The sequence below is a fragment of the Jaminaea rosea genome, assembly GCF_003144245.1.
Source record: "Jaminaea rosea strain MCA 5214 unplaced genomic scaffold BDZ90scaffold_9, whole genome shotgun sequence".
Taxonomy (NCBI): Eukaryota; Fungi; Basidiomycota; class Exobasidiomycetes; order Microstromatales; genus Jaminaea; species Jaminaea rosea.
This window is the reverse complement of record NW_020289983.1, coordinates 534,027-552,294: the sequence shown is the minus strand read 5'-3', so window position 1 is coordinate 552,294 and position 18,268 is coordinate 534,027. Positions and strand designations below refer to the sequence as shown.

The window sequence follows — 18,268 nt, the reverse complement described above, 5'->3', positions numbered from 1 at the left end:
GAGTGGCCTGTTTGGTCTCTGGAGAGGTGTCTGGCCGCCCATTATCGTCCTCTTGTGGATCGTGAAGTTGATCAGACTTGCGCTTAGCCCCCCTTCTCAGCAACATGCTAGGCTTGGCAGCCGCATCGCCCTCACTCGGAGCATCTGCCTCTGACGCTTGCTTCGCATCGTCTGCCGCCCCATCTTGCGGGTTGCTCGCGGTAATAGTGTCCATCTTCTCTACACCCTGTCGCTCAATTATAGGAATAGTCTCGCGCGAGGGAGTGCGCAACGTGCGCGAGGAGCGTCGCAGCCTTGCGCCTGCTGCATTGGAGGGCGAGGTGGGGGCGACGAATGATGTTGAGAACTGCGCGGCATCTTGACCTCCTTCAGCTGATCTGCTATGCTTTGATTCGCTGCCCAAGCCGTCTGGAGAGTAAGGCAGCCGCGAAGGGCCTGCCCAAGGCGTGCGGCGTGATCGAAGTCAGCATATATGCAGGTCGTCGGTGGAGGATCAGCTGCTAGTGGCTGCTCCGCGTGCTCACCCGCTTCTGCTTCGTGCTCCATCACAATCGCAGTACCCCTGCGACCATGTCTTAGCGCACGCAAAGCTGTAGGCTGATCGAGATACTGGGAAGCTGGGACGATGGAGATGATTTTGAGGGAGGAAGGGAGTCCAACAGAGAAAGCGGACCGCGATCGAGGGTTGCTCGCACGACGGACTGCCAGACGGAGAGAGGCGCGTCGCGCCGCCCGCCGCCAGAAGAGCAACGGGCAGCGATTTCACTTCACGCTCCTCACGAGCCTTTCCATCATCCTCATGCTCCAACACCAGCGATGCGTGCGATGCGTGCGATCCGCTCCACCCTCCTAACCTGCGATGCCGCTCTCAAACATCTCCTCCTCTCCCTTGAAGAGTCTCGCCCCAACAACGCTCGCTTCGTCATAGAAGACCTCGACGAGACTCACCTCCCCGTCGACTCGAGCATGGTTGACGAGATCCGCGCGCTCTTGCAGGAAGAGCTGGACAAGAACAGCTGGACTTTGGATAGCGTGTAGGTCGCCTTCAGGGACACAGCGTGAAGATTGGATGGCAGGTGGGACATGGCGGCATCAACGTGTGCTCTATATCGACATGCAGCTATGTTACACAATGGATACCTGACCCCGCCCTCGATCACCTCTTCTGCCTCTTCGCGCCGCCGCCTCCTCCCTTGGCACCCTTCCCACCTCGACTGCCCCCTCCCTCGCCGGTCATCTTCGCCACCTCGTCCCGACTGAGTCGCAATGTCCCGTCCTTGAATCTGCCCACGCCCATCCCTAACCCTCTCACCCTATCCTTCTCCTGTTTCCTCTTGCCAGTCATAGTCGCATCCGCCTCTTGTCTCCCCAAGAACTTTCTGCTGTACGCCGAGTTCAACAGACCCATTTCCCTGTTGCGCTCCATCTCCTTCTCTGCCCTATCGCCCGCAGCAGAACGGATGCCCTGTCTCATCTCGCGGGGCATTTGAGCGAGCTGCGAAGCACGCAGGGTCTTCTCGCCATGGCCACGTCCGAAGGCTTGGCCTTTTCGGGCTGAGGAGGAGGAGGAGTGCTCGAGGATGCGAGCGAGGGTGGAGTGGGAGGAGAGGTCTGGCTTGGCATCTTCTGCGTTGCCCCTTTTCTTCGACGAGGATCCTTGCGAGAACAGCGTCGTGTTCAGCAAGTGACTCAGCTGCCTGTCATTGGTGAGCTGCTCTGCTTCGTCATCCTCGTCCTCGTCCTCGCCTGCTTCAGCTCGAGCAGCCTTCTTCTCGTTCTCCCTCCTGCGGCGCTCTTCTACTTTGGAGCGAAGGAGCTCTGAAGCGGACGTCATCGAGTCGGGACCTGTGTTGGCAGTTTTGGAGTTCTGGCAAAGAGCGGTGGGCCGGGGGAGAGGAGTCAGCAGCCAGCCCGATTACATTGGGGATGGAGGCCACTACTCACCATAAAGTCTCGCCACTTCTTTCTCGAGTCGCTCCCCATCATCTCATCTTCTGGCTGGGATCGACCCCTGCCTCCCATCTCCTCGAAGACAACTGTCTGTGGTGGTCGACGAGGAGTGGCTGAGGAGGGGGAGGGGCCGACTGCCTTGGCCTTGACGCCAGCCTTGGGTGACTGCTTCTTGAATTTGCTTCCTTCACTATGCGATACATCTGCGACACGCTGACCGTCCTCCTCCTCGCTCTCGAATTTCTCCTGCTCTTTGATTCGACTCGGTCCGGCAGCAGGCAAGCTCCCCTCACCAAAAGTCGCCAGGAAGTGAGCCTCTAGCGCGGCCAGGTCCTGCGATGAGGAGGATGACGCTGATGGCTGAGGGGGCTTTGAGGGCGGCATTGATACAGCAGACGATGAAGAAACCTGCTCCGTAGTTCTTGACTTTGGCGTTGACTTTGCCATCTTGGCAGGCAGAGGGTCAGTGGTATGGAGGAAAGGCACGAAGACGGGAAGCGGTCTGCGATCCTCGACCAAAATTCTGGTCACCTCCGTTTCCGCTCTTGCTCTGTCCGCTCCTCGAGCTCCAGGGCTTCATTCAGTCCGATGCTCTGAGACGCTCCGAGACAATGGTATCATTTATGCTGCAAAGCCTGTTTGGCAAATGACAGGACCCACTCATTTCGGCCTCGTTATCTGGCTCGCCTGCTCAGCGCCCAAATGACTTCGATGCTGCTTCTGCCCACCTTGTCGTCCCACCCGACTCCCCCGTCCTCCTCGCAGGCGCCGCGCACCAGCTGGGCCGCTCTGTCTTGGTCGAGAGAGGCGAGCATGCGCTCACGAGGATCAGCTTCACGCAGACTGGCGAAAAGAGGCGTTTGACGTAGCTGCGATAGCGAGAGAAGCAGATTGGGGTTAGCATCAGCTCCGACTGCTGGAGCGTAATGGCCACGCACCCAGGCCGCGATCCCTCTAGGCGTCCATGTCTTGTCACTCGAATCCACCTGCCCTTCCTTCGAGGCCCGCAGACACTCAGCAATATGCTTTGCTAGCCAGTCTGGCGGATCCTGGCTCTCGACATCGACGAAGCCTGCAGCGCGGTACGGTCCAAAGATCCAGTAGCTGTGGCTGGCCACATCCCACTGGCTGTTGTCCGCGGGCATGAGAAGCGTCGAGTATAGGGACTCTGACCCTAGCATGCTGCTCGGGCTCTGCTCAGCTTCAGCTCCGACGTGTTTGACAGGATGAGCGGTCAATGTTGTCAAGCAGCTCGGCCTGCCAGAGCGTGCAGTCGGTGGGAGGGCAATCGGTTTGGTGCCAAGGATGATGAGGGTGCCTCCCGGCCGTAGGATGTTTGCCAGTCGCGAGTACAGGCCCGCTGGATCGTACCAGTCCCAGAGATGGGCTGAGGAAGCCGCAATGATGCAGTCGACAGATGACGGGGCCACGTCGAGGCCCGAGTCTGAGCCCACGGCGATATCGAAGTGAGTGCCGCGATGGATGGCAGGCAGACCATGTGCTGCGAGCGCCTCGTCACCGAGCCATAAGAGAGCTTTCGCAAGCTGTATTGATTCGGCGTCTGGGTCTCTCGCCACAACGCGCTTAAAGCGCTGGCTCAGCTGGGGCAGAAGTGGGCCGAAGCCGCACCCCAAGTCGAGGACAGTACCCCACTTGGACGAGTGGCGCTGATGGTACGCCCAGACAGCATCCAGCGTGTCTTGGTCGAAAGGCTCATTACCTTGCAATCTGTCTAGCAGCGTCTCTCGCTCTGTTCTCTCTTCTCCCGGTCCTGGGAAACTTGTGGCTGTTTCGTTCATGACATCTTGGAACTTGCTGGAGTGAGGGCGAGAAGCGTCGGCTTCAAGGTGGGCCGCCGCGGCCCGTAAAGTGGCCCGGTCGCGTCGCGTGTCGTCCACCCGCACCGAGCTCAGTTGAGCCAGACTGCAATCTCAGCTGCGTCTTCTGTTGTTCCTCTGGCAGCTTAGCATCTCGCCCTCCTTCCTACTAGCAGCTGCATCCCTATCCATGCGATCATCCCGCAGAAATGGCATCAACACCAACACCACCTCCAAGGGTCCTGCCACTTCTTCCACTTCTACACGTCACGCGCCTCTCTCCCCATCTCAACCTCTCCTCAACCACCTCATAGCCAATGTCCGCTCCCTTCCCAAATGTAGCCTCCCCACAGGGTCGGGTCACCTCACCCTCTCAGTCCTCTTCTCTCCCCCACGAATGGCAAAAGTACTCTACCCCTGGGCTCACCTCGACGATCCGCGCGGCATAGCAGCAGGATCCCGTCCCTTTCCACAGCAGACGGTGCAGACGTGGGAGGAGATGGTCTTCTTCCACGCCGAGTGGAGAAGAGCAGACCAGCACGAGGACGATGTCAAGATGATATGTGCAATTGAGGCGTACAATTACTCGCTCCCAGAGTATGGCAGCCAGGTCTTCTACCTCAGCAAGTTGGACACGACGGGCTGGGCGCCAAGATTGCAGAGCGCCAAAGTGCAGAAGCATCTGCTCCTCGATGGAGGCAAAGGTCCCTCCCCATCCTCTGGGTCTGCGGGACCGGTCACCTCCCTTACCACGCACCTGACCGTCTCCTTCCTCTCATATTTCCTCTCACTCCGCCACAAGCCGAGCCTCCCGACCCCCTCTCGGCCTCTGCGCCACTCATCGTGTCATATCCTCGCCCGAGCGCAGGAGGCTTACATCTTCCCCAACTCGCCCGAGAACCCGGCAAAGAAGCCACTAAGCGATGCCAAGCTGGTCGTATGGTGGCGACAAACGCTCAGTCAGGTCGTCGAGGCGGTGCGGGTGTATCATGCTGGCGTCAAAGAGGGTAGCAAGGGCGAGGGCAAGAGCAACGGGGGGCTGCCGCAACAGCCGCGCATCGATGCCTGCTACATGATACCCGGTCTGGAAAAGCTGGAGAGTCATCCGCTGGTGCCGCTACCTCCATCGATGCTCGGCAAAAGCGAGTCCGACTCGCCCCTCGCACGAGCGCAATGGCGGTACGGTCACCCGTACAGCACAGCAGGCAGCGGTCGTCACATCGAGGACCTGCCACCTCTACCACTGCATCTTCCCCTGCCCGCAGGTGCTGTCGTCTCGTCCTCTCGCGAACATCAACGCGGGATCGCCACTCTCCTGCCACGCTTCGAAGACGACCCGCAGTCTCGTTTCCTCGACGAGCTGGCGGGTGAAGGTGACGAGATAGGCAAATTCGGCCACCTGCTTCGGCCCCCTCCTACTTCCGGCACGACTAGCACAGCGCCGCAGCAGAACATGGACGTCGAAAGCCAAGCTACTCTGCTGGACGAGGATAGCCAGATGACTCTACTCGGCTACGAGACCGGGATGACCAGTAGGAGCAATAGCGGAAACGGGAGCAGTACGGCCATCGAGAGTCAGCCTTTTGATCCACGCCCACAAAGAACGCCGAAGAAGCCTCGCCTTGCCGAGCGGGTCATGGATTTACGAGCTGCGACGCCGCCGCGACGATCCTTTTCCAACTCGACCTCCACGCCTCCTACTTCGAGGCCGTCCTCGCCTATGTCCTCCCCGGGTGGAGGGCCAGTCAGGAGGAGTCCGCGCAAGCACTCACCCGTCAAGGCGGCGGTCACTGACGGCGAACTGCTTAACAGCCCCTCAGTCTCTGAGATCGTCATGACCACGCGCTCCGGTCTCGTACGCACACCCTCCGTCTCCCCAACCAAGCGAGTCCGACCTAATGGAGCCACCACTTCTTCTCCCTCCACCTCCTCCTCGCAAACGCTCCACGCCCCGTCTTCACCGCTCGCACCCACTACGGCAGCTGTGTCATCAACCGGCCCGCGCCTGACTCAACCCCAACTCTCCGCGCTCCGCTCCCGCCTGGCATTGGACGCCGTCAGCCCAGACGAGTTCTGGGAACGAATGGCCTTCCGTCAAGAATGCTCGAGCGGCAATCTCGTGGGATCCTTCTTCCTCGGCGTGACCCTTCCCTCTGCCTCGCGCCGAGATGCGAAAGAAGACGAAGAGATGATCCCCGCGTCGCTGGAGCGGCCCACCCACACGATCCCGTTGCGTGAACTCAGCAAGGCCATGCGCACCAACCTGCAACTGGACGACTGCTACTGGCAGCGCGACCGGGACGCTGTTGAGCTCACGCAGTACTTTGACGAGGAGCGGGGCAAGTTGCTGTGCCATTCTGGGCGCTTGGAGGAGAGTGAGAAGATCGAGGGAGAGGAGGGGTGGCGCGTTGGCAGGGGCGTCGTCTGGGATGATGTGCTGTTAGAGGGCTTCGGACAGAGGGAGGTGGACAAGGCAAAAGAAGCTGCACTCAAGGAGATCGGGGAGGGACAGGCGGAAGCGACGGAGAGAAAGCCCGTGACCATGCTCAGTGTCAAGAGGAAGAAGCCGCCCACGGCTTGAGGAGGTCGCGGGAGGCTCAAGGGTTGCATGCATCATCCACGCACATCTGCTCCCCGCTGCTCGTCTACGTATATCGTGCCTGCTCTTCATCTATTTTCTCTCCTGTTGTACAGATCGTCCTCCGTAATCTCTATCTGCATCTCTCACTCAGCTCAGCCTAGCCGTCCGCAACGCCTTTCCCTTATCCCCACTTCAGTCCCCCACCGCGCCACAATCTACCTAGATCGGCTGGGCTCTCCGTGATGTCTTCCGCCTTTAGCGTCTGTCGCTCCTCTTCGCTGAACGCTCCTGTTCCTGCCATCACGTCGCTCCCTCCCGCTGGAGAGCGCTTGACCGGCATCGCGGCGGACGTCACCGACTCGAGACGCTGTTGAGAGACACTCTTCGCGAAGGGGTTGCGCCCGCTTGGCCTGCGAGGGATCGTCGGGCGGAGCGCTGAGGTCGATGAGGACGTGATGGAAGACGATTCGGAGGGAGGTTGAGCTGATGGGGTGCGGGCGACGGGGTCGTTGACTTCAATTTCGGTTGGCGCGGGGACTGGCTTCAGTATTCGTTGCTGAGGAAGACCATGGCTGCTGGCTGAAGGCTGCGACTCTGGCTCCCGAGCGAGGCCCCTCGGAGCCTTTGGCTCCGCGTCCCCCGCTGCTGCAAGGTGGACATCAGTTTGCCTAGCTTGCGCGGTGGAGACTTTCGTCCGACCAGGCGTTGGCGGTAGCTCAGCCATACTCGAGGAATTGGTCTTGCTCCACGTCCTCAGCCCTGCCAGACCTTGCAAGGGGCGCGACTGCGATAGCAACGCTCCTGGAGCAGTCGCGACGGCGGCACTCGTAGTAGGGCCTGCTCGCCGTAGGAACAGGGGGTCCTCCTCCTCCTCCTGTTCTGCCTCTTCCTCATCATCTTCCTCGCCTGCGCTTTCAGCCTCCCGCAGAAATGGTGAGCCACTCCGCGAAGGGCCTCGCGAAGATGCTCTCGACACGCTTCGACTAGGCGCGGCTGAGGAGAGTGCAGAGAGATCTCGCGACGTGACTGGCTGCGACTCGGTGCGCTGCCACCCCGTGAGGCTCCTTCTTGCAGGTGGCACAGCCAGGAGAGAGGGGCCCTGCGACTGTGATGCACCAGCCATGTTCGCAGTTGGCAAGGATGGCTTTTGGAAGACTTGGCTCTCGCTGCGAGAGAAGGCCCCGCGCGTCGCTTTCAGGCGCTTGACACTCGAGACGTCGGTCGTTGGAGGCGGCAGGGCTTGAGGCTGCAGCGAAGGCGACGATGAGTCGCGAAAGGGATTGTCGGCATCGTCTTCCTCCTCCTTTACGTTCACGTGTCCACCGAATCGCCTCGGCTCGGCAATTTTCCTCTTGTTGACACGCGTAGCCGTTGGCGGGCCAAGGACCAGGCTTCCACTCTTCATCATCGTCGGCAGCACGGGTGCCGACTGGCTCTGGCCTTGTCCTTGGCTTTGGCCCTCATCCCACACATTGCTGGCAGATTGTTCCCTCACCAAGCCCACGCGGCGCTTCACGCTCACCTCCCTCTCATTTCTCTTCGCTTCCCCGGTGATGGAGGCAGCTCGACTGAACTTGCGCTCCTTCTGCTCGAGAACGAGTGCATCCTTTAACCCTGGACGCTGGCTGAGCTTTCTTGCTTCTCTAGCTTTGGCCTTGTCATCTGCGAGCTTCTTACGTGCGCCTAGATCGGCTTCAGAGCGTACACGCGCAAGTTGAGCAGCTTCCTCACGACGTCGTGCTCGCTCGGCACTGGCTTGGCCGCCTCGCCCGGTCGTGATGGTGGTGGTGGTAGGGCCGAGAGCCGGTCGACGGGGTGTGGTCTGCGAGGCGCCGCCTACAGTCGCCTTGGATCGAAGCACGGAGCATTGTCTGGGCAATACGCGCGCGAAGCGTGGCTCAACAATGTCTGAGCAGAGGTGGTGCATCTCGTCCCGCTCGTCCCGCTCGTCTCGTGCTCGTGCTGCTGTACCAAAGAGGACAAGCGACGGAACCTTGCCATGCTCCTTTGTCGGTGCTGCTTGTGTCTGCTGCCCAATCTCCTCGTCGAGTCCGAGAAAATCCTTGCGCAATTCGCACGTCACGATGCGCAACGACAGACGATCAGCGAAAGTTTCGAAGAGGCGATGTAATCCTTCCGGGTCTCGTACCATCGCTTTCGCGTGAAAGGGTGCGGATTGATCGTCGTCATCATCGTTCGCTGCATCACCTGGAGAGACGAGCTCGCCGCCCAACTTGTTGCTGCTAGTTGTCCGCTTAGCCCAGGGGAAGCCGTCACTCTCTACTGCCCCTTCGAGAGCCATCGCCGTCGCGAAGCCGGTCCAACGACGAGCGGGAGCTGACTTGCGCTTCTTCTTGCGAGCGGGCTTTGTCTGCGATCCTGAGACCGAGTCTTCGACATCATCTTGTGAGAGTGTGACCATCCTCGAAGAGCTTTCCTCTGTTGGGCTGCCATTCATCTGGCTTGATTGTAGAGGCATCGGTGCTGGGCGCGAGGGTGCTTTCGAAGGTGAGCTTGCGTTGGCCGTGGTCAAGAGCATAGGGTGTTCGACTCCGATGCGAAGGGCCTCGAGGATGAGGAGAAGCTGCAACGAAAGCCTGTCGCGAGAAGGTCAAGGGTCAGCGGCTGTCGCACCACCCGGAGCTTTCGTCATCACTCACTCTCTTCTCTCAATAGCTGCTAGCCAGTCGTCTCTCAGCCTCGTCTTGACGGCTTTGCTATCCTCCTCGCCATCCTGCTCCGCCTTGGCCCTCGCCTGCTGATGTTCCTCAGCAACGCTCCGTCCAGGCCCGGAAGCTAGCGCCGCACAGACGAAAGCCATCTCCTCATCCTGCTCTCCAGCTGCAAGGCCCGAGAGATGCGCGGCTACCTTCTTTGGCAACTCTGCTCTGAATCTGCGCTGCACTTGACCTCGAGTTCGCAGGAGCGAGGCAATCGCATCGAGAAAGGCGGCGGCCGCTTCGACGTCTTGGCGTCGCTGCTTGCCCACTGCGGTGGCGGACTGAAGGTCAAAAGCATAGCCAGGATATGTGGCGAGGGGAAGATAGCTCTCTCCTAGCCAGAGGCATTCGTGGAAACGCCGCCTGACATGATGGACCGTGGTCGCATGAACGTCGGCCTCGTGGTCGTTGAACGCTGCGCATCGGTGGGAGGACGATGGCCAGGCGATCGGGCAAGCCAAGTCCAGTTGTACCTTGGAGGTCGATGCTACTGCACTGGTCGAGTGCGTCATTGCCTGCGCCGCGTAGTATATGATGAGAGGATGCTTGTTGCTATGCCATGTTGATGGGGGAAAGGTGAGGGAGCAAGGCGAGCCAGGACGGCAATCGATTGAATTTGGATGGACGGAACCAGACGCGCACCTTGGAACACGACGACCGCGTCGCTCCTTCTCACTCTGGCTGAGGCAAGACGTCGCTCCGTCCAAGTTCGAGGGCGACGACACAAACGGTCTGGCAATCCAAGCTCGCCCTCTGTTCACTCGTACATGACCGTGATCTGCAGATGCGCATGGACCGAGAGAAGAGTTCGATTCACGTCAAGCTCCTCGGTACTTCGGAGGGGCAGAGGAAATTGACAAGACCAGTCGAAATTAGACGGGAGCATCGTCGAGGAGGCGAGGCGAGTTTGTGATTTGTATCAAATGGACAAGGAAGTAAAGAAGAGAAGAGGGGATGGACAGAGTTTATATGGCAGAAGTCATAAAAGAGAGAGGAGGCAGGGAGGGAAGACTTGTCTGTGTGCGCGCGGGCGCACGGAACTTGCTGCACCGCATCATCACAATGGCACTCGAGCTATTTAGGCCATGAAGAGGGCAGCGGCACCAGCAGCGACGGCGGCGAAGCCGTTGACAGCGAGCGAGGCGACACCGTTGCTGCCGCCAGAGCTCGACGAGGAGCTCGAGGGGGAAGCGGCCGAGGCAGCCGACGAAGCCCTGGAGCTAGCGCCCGAGGCGGCCGACGAGGTCCTGGCAGCAGCGCTCGAGGTAGCGCTGCCGGCAGACGAGGAAGCGCCACCAGCGGCCGACGACGAGGAGGAAGAGCCACCCGACGAGGCCGAGGCGGCGTTGTTGCCGATGCACGAGGTCGAGGTACCGGCCTGGATGGTCGTCTGCGACGAGTAGTTGGGGGTTCCGTCGGCGTCGTTGATGATGAAGGTGAGCTGAGTGCCTACGGGCTGGTTGACGGTCCTGAGCGAGCGAGGGAGCGAGAGAGTGTCAGCGGGGACAATCAGGGCGTAGAGTCGCTGCACCGCCAAGGTGCTCACCAGACGTAGCTGCCAGAGGCGGACTGCTGGGCAGGGAACTGCTCAATGGGAGCAGACGAGGTGTCCTTGCCCTGGATGTACGAGATGTAGACGGGGGCCTTGGCGCCGGACCAGGTGATGGCCTGAGGCTGCGAGTGCGAGGAGGAGCGAGAGGCATGGGATGTCAGCGCCCGAGCAAGAAACGACTGTGTACGTGAGCGCGGTCATGCTCACCTGGCAGGTCAGCATCGTCGAGGGGACCTGGACGACGGGGGCAGCCGCGGCAGAGGCAGCGAGAGCCGCAATGGCAGAGATGGTGGCGAAGGACTTCATCGTGGGAGAGAAGAGTGAGGGTGTCGTGAAAACGAGAATGAGAGTTGAGTGTTCGTAAAGGCCGTCGAGGCTTTGAGGATCGGATCGAGTCGAGTCTAGAGAGACGTGAAGGAGACCGAAAGGAAAAAGAGATGTGGTGGTGGTAAGAAAGAGAACAGGCCAGTGTGATGAGTGTGCCTTTGATCCTCTGCTGCCTCGACCTCGACCCCTTCTCTCGCCCCTGGCTCGCCGCGCCACTCGCAAACGATGGCCAACGAGCCAGCCAGCGTGTGCTTGCGTGCGTGCGTGTGCGTGTGTCCGGGCCAGCGAGCCGACCGACGACGAGGCAGGCGCAGGCGCAGGCTCGAGCAGCAACAGAGGGGGGCGAAGGCGCTGAGCGGGACGAGCCAGTCGGCACAAGTTGGCAGGCAGGCGGGCAAGCAGGCAGGCAGGCAGGAGGCGGGACGCGGGCGGGCAAGTCAGCCAACTCGTTCGAATTTCGATTCGACCTGGCGCAGTCGGCGGTCGGCAGGAGCTTGGCCGTTGTAAAGCCTAGCAGGCAAGAGGCAGAGGCAGAGGCGCAGACAGGCTTAGCATTCAACATCAGCCGGCTAGCCAGCGCCCATTCGCAGCGGCGGTGTGGGCGGCAGAGGCGTCAGCGGCGGCGTGGAGGGCGAGTAGTTTCAGTCAATCAACACCACTATCGCGAGCTCGAGCCAGCATAGAAGAAGCCCCTAACCACCACAACGTCTACGAGACGAGGAGGGTGACAATCAGAACATCTCTAGCGTCGTTGAGGGGCGTCTTTCATTGCCTCGCTATCTTTACATCCTCGTGACAAGCTCGCCCGCGCGCGCTCAAGCTCAGAGCATCGACCCCTTGAAGCCCGAGTTTCTCGCTCCCTCGGTGAAACGGAGCTTTCCTCGGACTCGTCGTGTGGTTGCCGTGTTGCCTTGCTTGCGCCCCTTTGCGCCCTGCCGTCGTGTGCGCGCTGGCTGCTAGTTCGTCGCTCGCCGCTCGCCGCGCAGCTCTGCACCCTGGCTGTGCCCTCCGATTTCGAGTGTTGTTCTCCGGCCACTTGCGCTGAGCTGAGAAAAGAAAGCACGGCACGTCACGTCACGCAACGCAGGCAATGACATGGAGAGCGTGGGGCCCACCCAATGACGACGAGGAGTCGAAACGTCACCGGGCCTGCGCGCGATTGCTAACCATTCCTCGACGTTGCCGATGAAGCATCGAACAAGCGTAGGGTGAGCAGCCGCGAGAATCGCCAGCCATTCCAGTCGATGACATGAGCCACCAAGCTAGATCCGCAGATTGCTCCCCCATAATAGCATCACCTGGGCGGGCGCAGCAATGTCAACAAGGGTTGGCGAGATATAGCAAGAGTGCTCCACTGCTGTGCTCGTCGTCGTCATCATCAAGGCGTCGCGGGGATCACACCGCGCATCCTCGCCCTCCATGCTACCTTAGCAACGACCAGCTTCCCGCCTCTTGCTGGTCAACACTCGTTCACACCGGATGCGCACTCGTGTCTATAATGAGAACAGATGACATTCATCGATAAATGCTAGGTGAGGCAGTGAGACGGGGGGATGGGACGGCGCAGTCTGGGGAGACGCAGCCACGAGACAAGAACGAGAGTGCGGGGAAGTGGGGAAATCTACTGAGCATCCGTGGAAAGCAGGATCGTAACAAGACGGTGAGAGATGAGTGTCCAAGTACCAGCCTCGATACACCGGAGGTCTAGACGAGTCGGGATTCCAAGCCGCCTAGGGTGCAGCGTGGGGAGGGTAACGCGCGCGCTAAGGCTGGCTTAGAGGATCCCGATGTTGAGACCAAAGTTCTTGAGGTCAAGGAGGTCGTCGTCGTTGACCTGCTTGACGCTGCCGCAGACGGTGCCGCCGTTCTGAGCGACGGGAGTGGCGCTGGCGGCAGCGGCCTTCCTGCATGATCCGTCGAGGTCGAGGATGCAGAGTGAGATGTTGACGTTCTTGGCGTCGATCAAGTCGTTGTCGCTGATCTGCGTGGTGCCAGGGGGGCAAGCAGAGGCGGTCGAAGAGGGGGTCGACGACGACGAGGTGGCGGCAGTGCGGGCCGAGGTAGGGGTAGGGTGCGGGTGAGGGTGAGGGTGAGGGTGCGGGTGGTTGCCACGGCGAGACAGGTCGCTCAGAATGGGGATGGCGATGTCCGGGTTCTTAAGGTCCACAAGGTCATCGTCGTTGATCTGGGTCACGTCATCGCTGTCCTCCTTCTCGGCGACCCGCGAGGGCTCGGGGTGAGGGTGAGGGTGAGGGTGGCTACCCCTGCGCTCGATGTCGCTGAGGATCGGAATGGCGATGTCCGGGTTCTTGAGGTCGACGAGGTCGCTGTCGTTGATCTGAGTCACGTCACCGTCGTCCTCGGTGGCGGTCCTGGAAGGCTGAGCAGGGGCCGGGTGAGGGTGAGGGTGGGGGTGGCTACCCCTGCGCTCGATGTCGCTGAGGACCGAGATACCGACCTTGGGGTTCTTTGCGTCGACGAGGTCGTCATCGTTGATCTGGGTGATGCGGCGCTTCTGCATCTTGCCGATCTTGGAGAGGACGGGAACAGCGACACGAGCGTCGGCGGCGTCAACGGCATCGTCGTCGTTGATCTGAGTGACATCGCGCTTGCCCAGGCCGAGCTTGGAGAGGATCGAAACGAGGACCTTGGCGTCCTTGGCGTCAATGAGGTCGTCGTCGTTTACCTGGGTGGTGTCGCGCTTCGAGAGGCCCAGCTTGCTCAGGATGGAGACGAGGATCTTAGCATCCTTTGCGTCGATGAGGTCGTTGTCGTTGACCTGAGTGGTGTCGCGCTTCGAGAGGCCGAGCTTGGAGAGGAGAGAGACGAGGATCTTGGCATTCTTGGCGTCAACCAGGTCGTCGTCGTTGATCTGAGTGGTGTCGCCGCGCTTAGCAAGACCCAGCTTGCTGAGGACGGAGACGAGGACCTTGGGGTTCTTGAGGTCGACGAGGTCGTCATCGTTGATTTGCGTGGTGTCACGCTTGGCGAGGCCGAGCTTGCTCAGGATCGAGACCAGAATCTTAGCGTTCTTGGCGTCGACGAGGTCGTTGTCATTGACCTGGGTGGTGTCACCACGGCGGGCGAGGCCGAGGTCAGAGAGGACCGAGACGAGGACGTCGGGGTTCTTTGCGTCAACGAGGTCATCGTCGTTGATCTGGGTAGTGTCGGCACGCTTGATGTTCTTGGTGATCTCAGAGAGGACCGAGACGCCGACCTTGGGGTTGGCGAGGTCAACGAGGTCGTTGTCGTTGATCTGCGCAACGTCGCCACGACGGTGGAAGTGACGAGCGTTGTGCTGAGGGGCGGCCGACGCCATGGTGATGGCGAGAGCCAGGAAAGTTGCCTTGAGGATACCCTGCATGTTGGCGATGATGTCGAGAAGGGGTTGGTGCAAAAGAGTGTGTGTGTGTAGGCTAGGTGGAGATGCCGTACGATACGAGACGTGGGAGGCTAGGAGGGTGGGAGAGACCGAGAGAGGGAGAGAGAGAGGAGCGAGAACTGTTGATGGAGAAAAGGTCATTGAGAGCAATCGAGACGGTCGTCTTATAACTCATTTCGACTGTCAACAATGGTCGCTCAGAGGCCGTCTTCGGCCAACCTAACCGATCCCTTGGACAACGCTGGAGCGAGAGGAATGGACAAGGAGGTTCTGGTCGCCCAGTTGCCCTAGGTCTCGGGATCAACGAGTGCAAGGGATCTGTGACCCCTTTGCTTAAGCTTTCTATTTGCCCTCTATCCGAGATTCTCTTTCTCCCTGGCGATGAGGAACGTCCCTTGCTGAGCCGGCGGTCCTGACGGTGATGAGCATCTGATGTATCGAAACGAGGCTCATGAGCAGAGGGTCAAGAGCGGCGGCGATGTGCAGCGGGCTGGCAATGCTTCGATGACCCTGGGGCTAGGCGCGATCTTGCTGCGTTGCAATGCATCCTGATTGACCTTGCGTGTATACCGTCGATTGGTGTTGTCATGGTGAACGAGCGACCAAGGAAGGGTCAAGGAGCTTGCGGGGGCGGTGCTGAAGCGAGGTTGGCTGCTCCTCTCTCTCTCTCTCTGTGTCTCCCACGGACCCCTGGCTGTGGAGCACGCGTCTCTGCGAGGGGCCGCATGCTGAATCACAGCCGAGGTGAGCCAAGAGACTCCTCGCGCCTCGACTCGCGTCCGCGCGGGCACAGCTCCAGCTTGCCTTTCGACCTTTCTCCTAACCACGCTCGATCCTCGAACAGTCGATTGAACGAAGGGGGATGCACCTTGCTCCCATCACGAGCCAATGATCTTTCTTCCGCCCAAGCAAGCCCGCGATACGAGAGACCATCAGCGCTGGCCCCGCACCCTCGCCATCCCTTTCCTGCCAGCTCGTTGATTCCATGAGCGCCCCCGTGCGCGCCTAGATGTTTCCCTCCACCGCCAGCTGCAAGCGCGATTACAGGACGACAGAATTCTATCACCTCGGCATTGCCAAGGTATCCTTGCGTGACCCTCGATTTACCTCGCCGCTGAGTCCCCTCCACTCGCCTTTCTCTCCATCAATTCCGTCTGGCAGGCTTTCTTGCTCTCTCCTGGCGGCAGCGACACCACCGGCCCGGGCCTGCCTCCGAAGCAGACGCTCAAGCCAGACGCATTCGTGAAATGGTGTCATCCTCGTGCGCGGAGATGGCATCACTCGCAGGCTGTGAGAATTGATGCATAAGAGCAGAGAGAACACAAAGGGGTCGCGCACAAAGAAGAGAGCACAATCCAAGTACACCCGGCGTGCACACCGAGATGCAATGGTCGCGGAGGCCCATTGCTGGGCGCGGTCTCTCCTGTGCGTGCGATGAGACGCACTTTCCTCGCAGAGAGCAGGAAGAAAGGAGCTTAATGGGAAATTTGATATACCAAGGGGGTTAAGAGTCGGCTCTTTCGAGGTCGTGCCGGGTCCTTGAAGGAAGAAGTCGGCCCAGAGTGGATGCTCTTTGCAAGCCCCGTACATTCTCATCGAATCATTCCCTCTCCCTTCCCTCCACTCCCAGCAGCATGACATTTGGGTCCCATACGTCTTGCGCTCCAGCCTTCGTCCTCTGCCTCTTGTCCCAATGTGACCCCTCACCAGCTCAACGCACCAGCCCCTCCTCCTCAGGCAGCGGCAAACCCATGAGCGCACTGCACAGTTTGGCATGAGCAAGGCGCACGTCCTCGTCTTCCACTTCCTCAGTCGACTGGTCCTCGCAGAAGCTCGTTCGATGACCACGGCTACGGCGATTGATCCTTTTGGCCGGGTGCTGGTGCTGGTGCTGATGCTGATGCTGAGGTGTGGGCCTCTTTCGCTTCTGCTGCCAAGGAGGAGGCGTCAAGGCCGTGAAGCCATTACGAGTGCGGTCCTTTGGTAGAACCGCAGATGCAGGCGTGGCCGGGTTGCTGACGTCTTGGGTGATCTCAGCGAGTTCCAAACCATGCGCACGGGAGCGTCCGTAGCCGGGAAGAAGACTACCTTTGGGATGCAGCAGGGTACCTAGGCGATCGTCGTAGGAAGAAGAGCGAGAGTTAATGTGGTCGACGGCTTCGCCGGCCGTGTGGCTACGGAGCGCGGGCGCGGCAGGCGGCGGGAGCACAGGCAGTAGGGAAAGCTCCTCGGCCGTATCTGTGAGCCCGGGCGCAGGAGAAGGCGGCACCGTGGAGTTGGTGGTGAGATTATCAGGCTGGACGGCTGCGGCGCCGGAACTGTTGGATGCCTTGCTCTTTCTAGCCGAAACCCTGCGCTTGAGGGAGGCGAATGGTCCGTCGCCTTCGGTGTGGGTATCAGCAGGCTCAATGTTCTCCTCGTGTCCCGGCAGCGCCTGAATGACCTCGCCGAGCTGGTGCTTCGAATCGCTCCGGGCACCCGTAGGTACGATGGGCGAGTTATTGCCCGCCGTAGAGAAGTCGACGTCGTCTTGCTTGATGCGGTGGTTGAGTTTGGCCCAATGAGCAAGTCGACGCAGGGCTGCCTCATCGTACTGAATCTTCGGCTCCTCGAGTCCTGTCAAATCACTGTCATCAAAGTGATGACGATGCGTGCCGCTCGTACCGTCGCCGCTATTACCGCGTGAAAGCCCACTATTGCCGATACTGCACCTCGTTGCTGGTTGCTTCTGTGCTGAGACCAGGAAGGCGTCGAGCTCTCGATAGTAGCAACAGGCGACGCAATTGGTCAGGACGATGAAGACGTACATCGTCTCGCTTCTGTAGACCAATGGTAGCGTGGGGATCGAGATTGTGATGCTGAAGCCCAGGCAGAGGAATGCGCACGCTACTGAACAGAGCATCTCCTGACTGAGGAGAACGCCAGACAGGGCCGTCGCTGGTCGGATGCCGCCCGTTGAGGTGGTAGACAGGAGCCGCATCTTCGCCAACAGGAAGACAGTGCCAACTGCATCGTTGAGATGGAAGAGCATCCCGATGACCAGACTGGAATTCATCATGGGGAGGAAGTGGGAATTGGTGGTAGGGATCACGATGCAGTACTTGGTGCCCGGGATGTGCACGGCGTGGAAGCCTGGTAGAGTAGGACGTGAGCTTGCGTAGAGCGTATGCACCGACGTATTGCGGCTCACCAAGTGCAACGACTGCACAGCATACAGCGATGGATGTTATGAATAGCATCGTAGCTACCGACAGGAAGAAGGTGGCATGCCAGGTATTCACGACCCTGCGGTAGGCAGACTGTTGAGATGCGGTGGGCGGTGATGAGCGCATGGTTTCCCTCTTTTGACAAGGGACTCACCAGTCGCAGAATGAAGAGTGAGGCCGAGCAATGCCATGCTATGACAGTTACGAAGCCATCGAGGTGTCGCGCTAGGCCGCAATGTTCCAGCTCGATGATGAAGAATAGGCCTGCGGACAAGGGCTCTGATCAGCTCGCGTCTTCCAAGCGTCGCGATGATTCTGCGCACTGTGTAGAACGATGCCAGCCAGTGTGAGCCACTTCGATACTATGAAGGCACATCGTGAAGCCGCGGCGTAGGCAGTTGCCCAACCGGAGCGTCGGAGTAACTTGACGTCGAAGGGCAGGCAGTACAAGCAGGTGTGCAGCTGCAAGCCGCAGAGGATGAAGCTGGCGTAGACGGTGCGTAAGACCATCTGGCCATCGTGTGGATCAAGCAGACCAAATGGAAAGGCAGACTCGTACATAGCTGTGGTGGTTGTTGTTATGGTGTTGGCGACGGTGATGGGGGCGACAGTGACGCTACGGCTAGCAGAGATGCTCTTGCGCCCACTTATACCCAACCCTGCGAGATGCGGGGCGAAGCAACGTAGCGACGCCCTCTGCCCGGTACGTTGAATCTCACCACAACGCTTCTTT

The 18,268-nt window shown here is 60.0% G+C and overlaps 8 protein-coding genes across 8 annotated transcripts; 2 read left to right on the top strand and 6 right to left on the bottom strand.

Moving 5' to 3' along the window:
* Positions 1-825: 825 nt before the first annotated feature.
* On the top strand, positions 826-1,038 carry BDZ90DRAFT_221448 (hypothetical protein; the record flags this gene model as incomplete). The annotated part of the gene is made up of 1 exon (XM_025504476.1): positions 826-1,038. The coding sequence occupies one exon, from the start codon at positions 826-828 to the stop codon at positions 1,036-1,038; it is 213 nt and encodes a 70-aa protein (XP_025361508.1).
* Positions 1,039-1,050: 12 nt separating this feature from the next.
* Positions 1,051-2,444, bottom strand: BDZ90DRAFT_232990 (hypothetical protein). Its single transcript, XM_025506469.1, has 2 exons — positions 1,945-2,444; positions 1,051-1,867 (listed from the first exon to the last, which is right to left on the bottom strand). Exons 1-2 carry the CDS (start codon positions 2,332-2,334, stop codon positions 1,157-1,159), a joined length of 1,101 nt encoding a protein of 366 aa, XP_025361507.1. The 5' UTR covers positions 2,335-2,444; the 3' UTR covers positions 1,051-1,156.
* A 107-nt stretch (positions 2,445-2,551) lies between these two features.
* Positions 2,552-3,779, bottom strand: BDZ90DRAFT_232989 (S-adenosyl-L-methionine-dependent methyltransferase). The gene is made up of 2 exons (XM_025506468.1): positions 2,889-3,779; positions 2,552-2,819 (listed from the first exon to the last, which is right to left on the bottom strand). Exons 1-2 carry the CDS (start codon positions 3,747-3,749, stop codon positions 2,625-2,627), a joined length of 1,056 nt encoding a protein of 351 aa, XP_025361506.1. The 5' UTR covers positions 3,750-3,779; the 3' UTR covers positions 2,552-2,624.
* Positions 3,780-3,901: 122 nt separating this feature from the next.
* Positions 3,902-6,571, top strand: BDZ90DRAFT_232988 (hypothetical protein). The gene has a single exon (XM_025506467.1). The coding sequence runs from the start codon at positions 3,958-3,960 to the stop codon at positions 6,346-6,348; it is 2,391 nt and encodes a 796-aa protein (XP_025361505.1). The 5' UTR covers positions 3,902-3,957; the 3' UTR covers positions 6,349-6,571.
* BDZ90DRAFT_194367 (hypothetical protein) lies at positions 6,439-9,684 on the bottom strand. The gene is made up of 2 exons (XM_025503901.1): positions 9,009-9,684; positions 6,439-8,945 (listed from the first exon to the last, which is right to left on the bottom strand). The coding sequence occupies exons 1-2, from the start codon at positions 9,578-9,580 to the stop codon at positions 6,530-6,532; spliced, it is 2,988 nt and encodes a 995-aa protein (XP_025361504.1). The 5' UTR covers positions 9,581-9,684; the 3' UTR covers positions 6,439-6,529.
* Positions 9,685-9,772: 88 nt separating this feature from the next.
* Positions 9,773-11,014, bottom strand: BDZ90DRAFT_232985 (hypothetical protein). Its single transcript, XM_025506466.1, has 3 exons — positions 10,828-11,014; positions 10,615-10,742; positions 9,773-10,537 (listed from the first exon to the last, which is right to left on the bottom strand). Exons 1-3 carry the CDS (start codon positions 10,924-10,926, stop codon positions 10,147-10,149), a joined length of 618 nt encoding a protein of 205 aa, XP_025361503.1. The 5' UTR covers positions 10,927-11,014; the 3' UTR covers positions 9,773-10,146.
* Positions 11,015-12,721: 1,707 nt separating this feature from the next.
* BDZ90DRAFT_261145 (hypothetical protein) lies at positions 12,722-14,311 on the bottom strand (the record flags this gene model as incomplete). Its single annotated transcript, XM_025508343.1, has 1 exon — positions 12,722-14,311. One exon carries the CDS (start codon positions 14,309-14,311, stop codon positions 12,722-12,724), a length of 1,590 nt encoding a protein of 529 aa, XP_025361502.1.
* Positions 14,312-16,040: 1,729 nt separating this feature from the next.
* Positions 16,041-17,726, bottom strand: BDZ90DRAFT_261144 (hypothetical protein; the record flags this gene model as incomplete). Its single annotated transcript, XM_025508342.1, has 2 exons — positions 16,041-17,461; positions 17,690-17,726. The coding sequence occupies 2 exons, from the start codon at positions 17,724-17,726 to the stop codon at positions 16,041-16,043; spliced, it is 1,458 nt and encodes a 485-aa protein (XP_025361501.1).
* Between the last annotated feature and the right edge of the window lie 542 nt (positions 17,727-18,268).

Coding starts and splice junctions, on each gene's coding strand:
- BDZ90DRAFT_232990 (XM_025506469.1), bottom strand. CDS start 2,334: ATGCCGCCCTCAAAGCCCCCTCAGCCATCAGCGTCATCCTCCTCATCG. Junction 1,868..1,944: donor AGAAGTGGCGAGACTTTATG/GTGAGTAGTGGC, acceptor GCTCTTTGCCAG/AACTCCAAAACTGCCAACAC.
- BDZ90DRAFT_232989 (XM_025506468.1), bottom strand. CDS start 3,749: ATGAACGAAACAGCCACAAGTTTCCCAGGACCGGGAGAAGAGAGAACA. Junction 2,820..2,888: donor CTAGAGGGATCGCGGCCTGG/GTGCGTGGCCAT, acceptor TCGCTATCGCAG/CTACGTCAAACGCCTCTTTT.
- BDZ90DRAFT_232988 (XM_025506467.1), top strand. CDS start 3,958: ATGCGATCATCCCGCAGAAATGGCATCAACACCAACACCACCTCCAAG.
- BDZ90DRAFT_194367 (XM_025503901.1), bottom strand. CDS start 9,580: ATGACGCACTCGACCAGTGCAGTAGCATCGACCTCCAAGGTACAACTG. Junction 8,946..9,008: donor GCAGCTATTGAGAGAAGAGA/GTGAGTGATGAC, acceptor TTCTCGCGACAG/GCTTTCGTTGCAGCTTCTCC.
- BDZ90DRAFT_232985 (XM_025506466.1), bottom strand. CDS start 10,926: ATGAAGTCCTTCGCCACCATCTCTGCCATTGCGGCTCTCGCTGCCTCT. Junction 10,743..10,827: donor CGACGATGCTGACCTGCCAG/GTGAGCATGACC, acceptor TCGCACTCGCAG/CCTCAGGCCATCACCTGGTC. Junction 10,538..10,614: donor GCCTCTGGCAGCTACGTCTG/GTGAGCACCTTG, acceptor TCGCTCGCTCAG/GACCGTCAACCAGCCCGTAG.